Raw genomic sequence first — 12,449 nt, 5'->3', positions numbered from 1 at the left:
TACTACGAACTCATAATCACTAGAACTTTCATCTCATACCATCAAATTCATTAAAATACTAAAGGAAAATTATGATATTTTTTTTATTTTATATGTTAAATAATAAACATAAATTCTCAAACAAGTACAATTTTTTTAAAGTGTAAATAGACATTTATTTATATGATATATAATAAATTTACTTAAATTATCCTAGTACTCAAATGCCCGTCTAGGCGCATAGGCGCTACACTCGAGCCCTCCACCCAATTAGCGTCTAGTATAACTTGATTAGGAATATCTAATGTTAGAATCCTGGATCCGCCACTAGCTATACATCCCCTTTTCTATCTGAAATCAGCAATCATTTTCAACTTTTTTTTTCTATATTTTAAACTCCTTTCACACATATTCACCGACTTCACTCAAATTTCTGCATCCAAATCCTTCGTTCAATCATTCAGATTACACCATTGCTAAGACTCGCCCACCAACAAATAAAACTTAGGCAAGAACGTCTTAAAAACTTTTAAGACGTACCTCAGTTAAGTTGTACCTACAAAAGCTTACAGATAAACATTAATTTAAGTTCAAGTAAAATATTATAACTAAGACTAAAATAAGATACATGATTAGTAGGTAAGAAGAAAATGGAATAGATATTTATGAAGGTTATGGTGTAGAATGTAGAATTGTAGATACACTTGACTAGATACAACTTTAAGAAACAATTTAGCACGTCAGCAAGCAAGACAGCCAATAATAATAAGGTGCTACAGTACAAAATAATTAAGCTCTTGGTCCCCCGGGGAAAGAAATTTCATGTAGATCTCTTCCATCAAATCCATCCCATCAATCAATTTGAATTTTTAAGATTTGATCTAACGGTTAAAATTATTATAACTTTTAAAAACGCTTCCTAAATCAAATTCCAAGAGCTTAGATTGATTGGTGGGATATATTTGATGGAAGAGATCCGAAGAGAACCCTAGGTCCCCCATCACCTCACACAAACAAAGCATTCACCAACTAGGGTAATATAGTAACTTCACCACACAAGCTCTTTAATAAACAGTTTCAACTTTCCAACTCTACCAGTCGGTCCAGTTCTCCTTTAATAAACAGTTTTCCAACTTTCCAACTCTCCCAAATACATTTCATCGCCCCTTAAAACCCTCCAAATCCTCTCCCTCCCTCTCTCTCTCTCTCTCTCTCTCTCTCTCTCTCTCTCTCCCGCTCTTCTCTCTCTAACCATTTTCCATCCAACCACCATCATGTCCCTGTTAAACACCCACTTCTTCTCCTCCTTCCTCAGAGTCTTTCCATGGGCCTTTCTCCTCCTTCTCTCTCTACCCCTCTCTCTCTCCTCCAGCAACATCCACGACCTCCTTATCTCCCAGGGTCTGCCACCTGGCCTCCTCCCAAAGGAGGTCAAGTCCTACACTCTCTCAGACAATGGGGAGCTCCAGGTCTTCCTTGATGCCCCATGCCTCACAAAATATGAGAACAGGGTTTTCTTTGAGAGCGTGGTGAGGGCAAATCTCAGCTATGGCAGCCTCATTGGGGTTCAGGGCTTGTCTCAGGAAGAGCTCTTTCTGTGGCTGCCGGTCAAAGACATCATTGTTGATGATCCAAGATCAGGTCTCATCCTCTTTGACATTGGGGTTGCTCACAAACAGTTTTCCCTCTCACTCTTTGAGGATCCCCCTGACTGTAAACCCTCAGGTAATCAAGTCTCGGAAGATTGACTTTCGCACACCCTTATTATTTCAGTCCGTTGATTTTCTATTAATTTATTCAGTCCGATGACGGATATAGACAGAAGTTTGTAGGTGAAGAATAGGGCGTGCAGAATCACTTCTCTTAATTTAATTATGTTTTATAAGTTTTGTTTCTGCAGTTATTTTGTAACATGTGCTGCAGTTTCTATGGATATTGGTTTCTGTTATTTTTTGGTGTGCGCAACACTTGAACAGTTTCTTTTGGATTTTAACGCATGTCATGTCTCATTTCTGGTCATAAATATTGCAGAGACAAACATGTTAGTGTTTCAGATGATGGAGAGAGATTTGTTTTTTCATTTGTTGTTCTTTATTTGTTTTATAACTTTTATTCATTAAGGAGATATTTTTTCTTTGCCCCTTTTTTCTGTTCCCACATATGATGTATCCAAATTTCCCTATAAACAATACAAAAAATGATTATATTGCTAGAAATTTCCTATATAAAAACAAAAGAAACAAACTTTTGTTGTTGGCTTATCTTTTGAGGGAATTGTTCTACATAGTTCAAAAGTGTAGCTCCTGGGCTTTTATCTAGTAGCATTCTATATTGAGTGATTATATAATTCACACATCCCAAATTACTTTTCTCACACCTTTTTAATTTTTATAATATTTTCTACACACCACTAACACTTGACCGTTCGATAGAGAGAAAGATATTCAAACTGCAAAAGATTTTGGGTTTTTGTGAAGTGGATCAGTGTAATGGGTTAATATGGCCGTATGATTTAAATTGAGTGGTCATGATCTCTCAGTATGCGTGCTCTGGACACAGATTTAAAGTGGATCTCAATCCCCATATTATGAGTATAGTACTAATTAAAATCATATAACTTATACAAGCGAGAGTTTAAAAAACTGTGCGAGTAGGGAGATTTTTATACGGGTGCAAGAGGATAAGTAAAATCATGACCAACTGGACAAACTCACGTTTTCTATGAATACTACATCCCTAAGAGTGCATGTAAGATGATGGAATTGATTCTTGAGCTCCGAACAATAATCATGTGACTGTTTGCAGGTGTGTTGAAGAATCATGTGAGGAAGGAGAAAGGCTTTTGGGGTCTGAGATAGAGAGAGGAGATGCCAACTTGTTTCCCAACTTTGTCCTCTTTTTCTTTAGAATATTAATGCAAGTTTAAATATTTTAATTAGCACTAAGCAGGAGCAGGTTCGCTTGAGATTATCGGACGGTTTTGAGCAGGAAAAAGGGTGGAGTTTGTAAAAAGATGTCAGATGTGAACTCCTGGAATCAGATTAGCAGTTCTAATTAATCTTCTAACTTTTTTGTTAATTCCATATCTAATGTCACCTAATCCTGTTTAAGCAAAGCAAAGGATCAAATTTCTTTATTCCCTTCGGCTAAATATAATATCTTTTCATGTTTAAATTGGCACGGCAAGAATTATTGTTTTATACCAATATTTGATAGCAAGGTTTTGACCTTGTTTTATATATTATCTTCTGAGTTTGTATTTTAGTTGCAAATCAGCAGATGTGACGTAAATGGTATTTTCTATTAAACTAATCTCTATCCCGGAAGCTGCCGACTAGGGATGGTATATGCATACCCATTTAATTAAAATGGAGATGATGGTGATTTACAGAATATTCATGAGCACTCGTTGATCATCTATGTAGCCGACCTTCAGTCAGCTTAGAGAAAATTTTTATTGTGCTTGGAACACGGGTGGTACACCATGTGATGTACTACCCCGTATTCTATTTTTTTAATTATTAATTTTTTTTAATACAAGTATCTCACCATACAATAGTAACGTATGATGTACTACCCTATATTTTGGGCACAATAAAAAATCTCTCATCACCTTGTAAGTAAATGAGCTACTTTGAAACCATCAAACTGCATCCCAATCTGCATCCAGATTCAAAATTATAGAGGCTAATTATTCAATCTTTTGTTTTGTTCTCTTAATGAAGATGGTTTGAAAGAAATAATAATGGTTTTGTTCTCTTAATGAAAATTCAAACTTAGATGAGTACCGGGAAGCATACTGCTTTAGCCAACTTAATTAATTCTATGATAATAGTTTTGGGTACTGGCATTTGTGTTTCATTGGCACTGGACGCTTTGAAATGGGCGTCATTTTCCTAGTTATTTTTCTTGTGTAAGTTTGTTTTGAATTAGGGATTGTATCTCGTTGTTTTGTATTAAACTAAGACAATTATATTTTGATCTTGTTATTACTTAATATTACGATATAGTAGTATTTATTTTCACTTGTAAGTGAGAGATTTTCGGTTCGATTCTTGTTAAAAGACAAATTTGAACCACATTATTGCTAGCACATTGCGAGACTTACCTCACTCCATCACCTCCTTAATGTGGATAATATCGTTCGTTAACCCAAAAAAAAAAAAAATTGTTAGATCACGTTGTTGTTATTGGCATTTGGCATGAACATAGTTGAGATCAGGACCGGGCCTTCATATTTTCAAGGTCCAGTGCGACAACGATTAAGAGACCACGTTTACATATATAATTTTCCATTTCAACTTTGTCGACCTTTTTTTTTTTTTTTTTTTTTTTATATACAAACAATAATTAAGAAGAAGTGATTTGAATTCGGAACTTCGGATGCGAGAAAAAAAAAAAAAAAAAAACCAATTGGGTTATAAGCTCTTTGCACCTTACCAACATTTTACACCATAAAAAAAGTAGATGAGTAAAATTAAAAATATGTCTCATTTCTATGATACTTGGAGATGGAGGAAGAACTTAGGTTTGTCTACTAATCATCTGGTGCAGGAAACATCATTTTAATTAATTAATTTTTTTCTTATATATAAACCAACTTAATAGCATGATCAAGGTATGCATTTCTTCAAGCCATTAGCGTGATTCTTTCATAAACAAAATACAAAACTCAAATCGCATTTGCAAGTAGCGTATCTTCACCAAAGTTTATAAAATATGATGTTCTGAGGTGCTATTTGCGAAGAAAAGCTCGAAGGGGCAATGGGGAATGGGGATAGGCCTCAGTGATGATGGCCTCAAACCGTTGAGTTCGAAATGGATCGGCCCAACTCTTCCAAATTTTAGTTTAAACTTTAAAGAACTTTAAAGTTATGTGTATTAAGTGGTTTTTTATGCCGCTTAATACTACGGTATAGTGATATCATTTGTAAGTGAAAGATTTTATGTTCGATTCTCGCCAAAAGTGAATTTGAACCACAGTATTACTAGATCATTGTGAGGCTGAAACCACCCTCATTTCCCCTTAGTATATATAATGTATCGTTTGTTAAAAAAAAAAATGCGCCCTCTATTGTTTCTTTGATGTCACATGTGTCAAAAAAATTGATTATAAATCTCTATTATGCATTAAAAATATTAAAATTGAGTTTTACAGACTAAAATAAAAAAATTAGCAAAAAATATTATCTCTTCCCTTTGCATTAACATTCAATATAACGTAATTAACAGAATTAGGAGTAAAATGATGACTTTTTAGTTTCAAATAACAAAATAGGATCCAAAATCGAGCTCCAGAAGTGAAGTGGAGAAAATTTTAAGTTTTAGGAGTAAAGTTATAATTTTAGAGTTACATAGACAAAATGAGATTAAAAACGAGTTGTAAGGTGTAGTTAAAAATAAGCTTAAAAACTCGGTTTTCCTTAGCTTACAAGTAAACGCAAAAGTATATTAATTACCACGTGGCAGCCTAGCAGCGATCATCAAGGATAACAGTGCCAGCGTCCAGAGAATAAGGAAATTCCTTAATCCTCTTTCTCTCCTCCACAAATTCTTATAAATTCCGATTATCCTCCGACAAACATCAATCGGAAAAAGAGAGAGAGAGAGAGAGAGAGGTTTCGACTCTCTACTTTCCAGGGTTTTGCCACACTCACAGCCACAGAAAACTATGGGAGGCAGCGGAGTCATGAGGTCTGTGGCAAAGGTGGCCGGGATCGGCGGCGTGGTCCACGGCGGCATGCTCCGTGGCGCGCCGGGGGTTCCTTTGCCGACTGGTCATTCGGTTCGCAAGGCCTCAATTCCTGTGGCAGCGACCCTCACGGCTCAGAACTACGGCGGAGGTGAAGTGGCAGCGATCGAGAAGCCTGCGTCGGACGCGGTCGATGACTTCGTCGACTGGCAGGTGGTCGGCGCCGGAGAAGATGACCTGGTGATGTCGGGCGGCGAGCCGATGCCGAGGGTTGTCTTCGACGCTGCGCCGAGCTTCAAGGAGGCCAAAGAGGCCACCGCTGAATTGAAAGACGCCCTCGATAAGTATAATCTCTCCACCAATTAAAATGATAAACTAATTTAATTGTTTTATTTATTATTTTCCAATGAATTTCCATTCTTTTTTTGTGTTGTTTGTGTTATGCTCTGTTTGGTTAACGAGAAAAGAAAATTGCAAAATTATGAAAATCTACTTTTTTTGCAAGTATTGGAAATTTACATTTCTGCTCTGGTATTGTGGAATTGCTTTGTTTGAACTACAAATTGCCAAATAGAAAGAGAATGTTTGACATTGTGTTTTTCTAGTTTTTGGGAATTTTCATTTGGGATATATTTGTATTTGTAGAAGCCGATTTTGTTGTTGAACATGAATGGTCGAAGAAATTAATTTCCTTTTTTTGGTCGAATGTGGAAGAAATTACTTACTGAAATGGTTTTCGGTGCGAAGAAAATATGTTTGAGTTTATTGGTTTTTGAATGGAATTAACAATTTCTTGTTATCCAACTGTAGATGTGGTTGTAGTCTTGTTTATGTCTTCTTGATTTCGTATTTTGGGATATCAGAAGTTATCCCCCTTCTGTAAGCGTAATCGGTTGCACTGTTACGAGGCGCCAAATTTATAAGATTGAAGGAGTTTTTCTTCATTTTGTTGATGTATATGTATAATTTGTAGACTAATGTTGGCTCTATCATGCGTTCCGTACATGAACTTTCAGGGTGTATCTTTCTTCGCCCAAATCTACTGATTTGGGGGAGCCGTCTGCTGCTGCTGGTGTGGCTAGGCTGCCTCTGATAAAAAACCCTGAACCTGAGGAGATGGGATCCCTACTTCCTACTAGGACTTCAGTGCCGAAACATGCTCTTCAAGCATTTGAAATGCTGAGTAGAAGTTCTGAAGCTCAGGTATTTGAACGGTCACAGTTAAGCCACGGTCACGGTTAAGCCACGTCAAAGCAACTGGATCCTGGAAATATCCCTTGCCCTTTCCGGGATCCAGTTGCTTTGAACATGAAATTTAGTATGTGTCTTTTCTTCTTAAAATGTCAAGTGCTTTAAGCTACCCGAATTTACGATGACTGGCTTTGTACGATTTGTTAGGGGACTTGATTTATTTTCTTGGTTTCATGCCCCCAGAATGTTGTTGCTTCAATTACAAGTGACCCAAATATCTGGAATGCTATGATGGAAAATTCTGCGGTCAAGCAATTTATGGCCAACAAGAACTGTAATCTTAACACGGAAGAGTATGCTGCAGATACTTATCCAGCTTCACCCAAGAAGCTTGAAGATGAATCAGAGAAATCTAACAGCTTGGAAGATATGCTCGGTGGTTTTGTGCAGAAAATCAAGCTTACTGTGGATAAGTGGGTCAATGATTTGTCGTCATTCATCCAGAACATTTTCGAACCCCCTGCAGCTGAGACTGAAGCAGACGGAGCGAATACAGGGGCGGTTGTAGCATCTGCGTTCATGGGACTGGCGGTTATGGTTGTTATGGTGGTCTTGACGAAGCGTGCTTAGTTAATTCTAGCTCAATCTGCCGAAAAAACAATCCCAAACATGCACGTCGCTGCGTAATGAGCGTTTGTGGAATAAATAAAAGCAATTTGATGCCCGAAGCATTGCTAATAGATGAGCAATCTGCGTGCATATTTCTTCAGCGTACGTGATTTTTTTTTTTCCTTTTCAAATACTGTATCAGAAAGTACCGCGTGTGAAACCTTCGTTAAGCAACAGAGAAGGTAGTGACATAATACGTACAGCTTATGCAGTTTCGGTAGTATGGATTTTTGTCATGGTTCACTTTCTGAGAATGTTTTGTGGTCAGATTTTCGTTATGATTTATGCATTTAGAATGCTTGATCTTGACTAGTTTGGCGTCTTAGGTTGGCTTGCAGATGCTTTTAACAATGCTCTAAAAATCGCTCACACGCTAGGCGGTTAGCCACCGTCTGATCAATTCCTAATCGCTTAAAAAATGACGAACTTTGAGAGATGTCCTAATTGAAGTGTATGGTAACTTTTATTCTCCAAATCTCAGGAATAATATAAGTATTTAGTTTTTAAACACTTAGTATTACAGTCTAATAATTTTCCTCTTCACTTGTAAATGAGAGGTCTTAGAATCTCGTGGATGATGAATTCAACAAAATTAGATTGTTCATTGTGTGACTTACCTTTGACTAGTTAAACTATTTCTCATAGCAGATATACTACAAACAGTTATTTCCTCTGCTGCTTTGATGACAATGAAAATTACAAATCTTAGATCATAATTAATCTACAAAACTGAACAATTACATCCACTTGTAATCGTAGCCAGTAGAACGGTGCGGGGAGTCGAGCTCTTCGCTTTCCCATACCGCCAAGCAGGCTTCTCCTGCCGTTCAAATTCATTGCTCGTCTGCTGTAAAAATGGACGTTCAAGACATAATTGGTGTTGCATTAGTCATTACTTATGCACATGACGTCCTCTTTTGATATGTGCATCTTCCCCTTGCCTCTCCTACCGTTTACTTGTGTCCGATCACGATCAGGTTCCCCTCGCTGGAAATAACATAGATTTAACGCACAGCAAATGCTAACGGACTATAATAATGGTAACAGCAACATAAAAATGGAAAATCGCATCGGTACTAGGAGTCCAGGAGTGTGCACTCACCTTCCTCAAGACAAATGCCAAATACAGATGAGCTACTTCCCATTCATCTTTCGATAGTGTACCTGGATATTGCAAAGCAGAAATGAGAAGCATTAAGCTAATTACAAAAAATCATAAATAAGCAACTGAAACTAAATTGTCACAGTTGATGGGAAACAAACTTACTTTGATCTTGGTTACCATCACCCAATGCACCAAGCCTCCGCATTAACTCCACAAATTCTGGTTTTTTCATATACTCATGCACAAATTCGTGGTTGTTCTTCACCAAAACTAGCTCCATATCGTACTGCAACAGGTCAATTCATTTATATGAATACGAGAAGATTTTTAGCGAAAAGTAGATAAACGTTTCAAATAGCTCCTTTCAATTAGCAGGGTGTGCTTCTGAATGCACTTCTGTCACCATCTGTGATGAAAGAAGAAAGTATACCTCTTCGACCAACGATTTGAAAACATGAAATGGGACAATCCATTCCGGGCAATCAACAGCATCCTCCAGGTGAAACTTGTACTTGATACCAAAGGGGCTCGAAGACTTGAATTTCTGCACCATACATGAAGTATTTGTCAAATTAGGAATAATTGAAAAAAATAGTTTATAAATACTTGTCTCAGATTGGAGAATTGCCAAATTGAAAAACAAAGCATCTGAGTAAATTCATACCTTTTCAGAAAAGTCTTCATCAAAGCGTATCCAGTAGACGCTATTACCAAAGACCAATCCTTCAGCTGGACATCACAATGAAAATACCATCTCCGATAAATAACGGTGAAAGTAGTCTGCCATGCCCAAGATCTTAATGCTAAACATACGAGAGTGAAATGGGAAATTCTTTTTTTTTTTTTTAATGAATTTTCACTATCTACTCGGCCAGAGAGAATATATTGCTTATGAGACAAATGACCGCAGTTAACAGTGTCAAATTTGTTTCTTTTTCCTAGGTCACAGTTTAACATGACTCTCAAAGGAAATGAATCATCAGGGCATAAGATAAACCTTCTCTGAGCTTTTTGATAATCACATTTGCATCAGGCATTGTTCCAATAAAAGTACCGCCAGGGCGCAGTAAAGCCGATACATTAGCCAAGGCTCGCCGCGCACGTGCCTCAGTAGACCAGGAATAATGCAAGGCAAACTGCAAAATAAAATGTGTTTTAAGCAGTCAGTTTCAAAGGCTCTCCTCCCCTCAAATCTTTTAATTACATTACAATATAAGGTAGAAAGCTATTAGTGCATGAGAGGCTCACCTGGCAACTGACAACATCAAAGGGGGCATCATCAGCCAGGACTTTATCCAGGCGAACCTGAAACCATGCGCATACATAGCATTAATAATCATACATTACAGACGCACTAAGCAGGGTAAACATATGCTGCTTCCTAACGGCTTCTTCTTTGATTGAGTGAAGCAAAGGCAAGCTCCCAAGGAACAGAGCAATGGCAAGCTCCCAAGGAACAGAGCAATGGCTTAGTTAGCAGCTATCCAATTTGCAATTACCTCATAGCAATCTCCACATATAAGATGTGCAGGAAATGTAAACTTTTTACGACGCTGATGATGGTCAGCATCACCATTGTAACGAGTACGACAATCTTCTATCTGTACAAATATTTGAACACAATAATAAGATTGTTGATGATGGCACACTTTTAAAAATAATCACACTAAGGACAAGAGGCAGACAACAAGACTGACTTCCAACGCTCATGATAATACGACACTTCACCATAGCTCTAATGTCGGCCAACTAAAAATCTATTACTACTAATGCAAATTTATGCATCCTGAAATGTAGGTCAGCAATTGAGTGGGAATACAGCAAAATATGGTCCTAGAATAAGTTTTCTACTCCATTAAACAATAACTAGTTAACTGCGATGAAGAGATTAGACAGACTCAGCGAAGCTATTTATCAAAAAGAAAAATGCGAACTAATAAGCCAAGTATAACCAAATTTAAATACTTACCGAGCCTTCAGCGATATCAATTCCAACATAATACCCAATTTTTGCCTTGTCCCATTTGATGAGATCACCCCCCTAGACAATAAATTACATTTAAAAGAGAATATTTAGTTGCAGGGAGGGGAAAACGAAAAGATACAAATGGACCACCAATACCTTGCCACATGCAAGATCCAGAACAGCATCTCCTTTGCGAGCATATAGCTGGATTAAAACACTCTTAATCTGCTCAACAAGAGAAGGAACTATAACCAACTGAAAAGTATGAAGTGTGATCAAACAATTTTGAAGTACTAATTAAGGAGATCAAAAGACAAACCCAATTGTTAAGCTTCTTTAAATGGATGATTGGACTAGCTTCTCGTTCTTCTAGAGTTTGATTCGTCCTTGCACTGTAATGATCGGCCACTTTACGTGCAAATTTTTTTGTGGTTTCATCCTCCAAGAATTCGGCATCACCTAAGACCACAATGTAATAAACCATGGTTAGAAAACCATGAAGATTTCAAATTTTCAATATTGAATTTTCCTATTGTATGGCTACTAGATACACACACACACACACACATACAGAAAATGCATATATTTATACATATACATATACATATATTTCCTTTGCTTTGTTTCAGCTAAAAAAAATAGAAAGAATTAGAAAATTCAAAATTTAGTCGCATTCCCTTCTTGTCCATTTCCTCTGTTACCAAATAGTGGGGAACTAAAAATCCCAGGTTCGAATTAATCCCCCACACTAATCAGACACAGAAACATTCAATAAATTGGCAATCGAAAACACAAAAACAAATAAGAAAAAAAGTTTTCAACTTATGCAATTCTCTTCCTCTTCCTTCATTTATCAGCAAAACCCCACAAAACCCAGATCCAAAAACTCCCGAAATAACCTAAAAGATTACCAATTTACCAGAAGAAATCACAAATCCGAACCAGAAAACAAAAGGGGTTTACGAATTTCACCTTCTGGGTTGTGTTTGAATCTCGACTGGGGAGGCCCGAGGGAGGTGGACGACGATTCCGAGTACCCTCGTTTCATGGGCAAAAATAGAAATTGCACCGGGACACAATCGGGGTTCTGCGAGGAAGAACCGAACGCCGGCACAAAATTAGAGCTTTGATATCAAGAAGCAAACACAGACAGACAGCAACGTTAATTTTCTTTATATTTTTGCGTGTTTTTATTCTTGAGGCGTATATTTGTGCGTGTTTAATTATTGGTGAGGTGAGAGAGAGGGACAAGGAACGAAGGAGAAAGGCCTGAACAGATTTGAACGGTGGCTCCGAGCAGTGTTTTTCTGTATCCAATTGTTATGTTTGCAGGCCCCGTCGTGCGGTAGGGTGCGTTTCTGATTTTTCTTCTAGTTTTATGAATATCTTTTCACCTTTTTCACTATGAGTCAAAAGATTATTCAAACCCGCCCTTCCTTTTTGTCCCTTTAAAATTTTAAAAGATGATAGGCTCTAGCCAGACGGTTAGTTGAGATCTTTGCGTCTAGGCAGTGTAGGAAGGAGTTTAGATGAACACAATTGTATTGAAATACATCAATTACAACGTAAAATAGCATAAAATTAAAGTATGGAAACTTTAACGAAAAACTTCCGATGAATAGACGAAAAATTATATTTTTACACTAAAAAATCAATTCTTGTAATGTTGACTTTACTATTTATTTTGTCCTTATCGTTAAAACTTTAAATTTTCAAATCTTTTTTTATTAATTTTTCTTTAAAGTATTAGGTCACATTGAAAATATGAAAAACAAGCAAATAATGAGTTTTTATCTAATTATTCAACAAGTCTCTTACAATTTATTGAACAAAAATAAAATGCCTAA

The 12,449-nt window shown here is 37.0% G+C and overlaps 3 protein-coding genes across 3 annotated transcripts; 2 read left to right on the top strand and 1 right to left on the bottom strand.

The window, feature by feature from the left end:
- The first annotated feature begins 1,175 nt into the window (after positions 1-1,175).
- On the top strand, positions 1,176-3,037 carry LOC137716303 (uncharacterized). The gene is made up of 2 exons (XM_068455740.1): positions 1,176-1,704; positions 2,785-3,037. The coding sequence occupies exons 1-2, from the start codon at positions 1,254-1,256 to the stop codon at positions 2,835-2,837; spliced, it is 504 nt and encodes a 167-aa protein (XP_068311841.1). The 5' UTR covers positions 1,176-1,253; the 3' UTR covers positions 2,838-3,037.
- A 2,470-nt stretch (positions 3,038-5,507) lies between these two features.
- On the top strand, positions 5,508-7,774 carry LOC137715171 (uncharacterized). The gene is made up of 3 exons (XM_068454410.1): positions 5,508-6,015; positions 6,688-6,874; positions 7,106-7,774. The coding sequence occupies exons 1-3, from the start codon at positions 5,651-5,653 to the stop codon at positions 7,490-7,492; spliced, it is 939 nt and encodes a 312-aa protein (XP_068310511.1). The 5' UTR covers positions 5,508-5,650; the 3' UTR covers positions 7,493-7,774.
- A 198-nt stretch (positions 7,775-7,972) lies between these two features.
- Positions 7,973-11,975, bottom strand: LOC137715170 (mRNA cap guanine-N7 methyltransferase 1-like). Its single transcript, XM_068454409.1, has 12 exons — positions 11,575-11,975; positions 10,922-11,061; positions 10,759-10,827; positions 10,606-10,677; positions 10,136-10,237; positions 9,885-9,941; positions 9,634-9,772; positions 9,301-9,365; positions 9,067-9,180; positions 8,799-8,922; positions 8,634-8,695; positions 7,973-8,518 (listed from the first exon to the last, which is right to left on the bottom strand). The coding sequence occupies exons 1-12, from the start codon at positions 11,648-11,650 to the stop codon at positions 8,417-8,419; spliced, it is 1,122 nt and encodes a 373-aa protein (XP_068310510.1). The 5' UTR covers positions 11,651-11,975; the 3' UTR covers positions 7,973-8,416.
- Positions 11,976-12,449: the final 474 nt, after the last annotated feature.

Source organism: Pyrus communis, chromosome 14 (genome assembly GCF_963583255.1).
Source record: "Pyrus communis chromosome 14, drPyrComm1.1, whole genome shotgun sequence".
NCBI lineage: Eukaryota > Viridiplantae > Streptophyta > Magnoliopsida > Rosales > Rosaceae > Pyrus > Pyrus communis.
The sequence above is the reverse complement of the archived record's forward strand: the minus strand, read 5'-3'. Positions and strand labels throughout refer to the sequence as shown.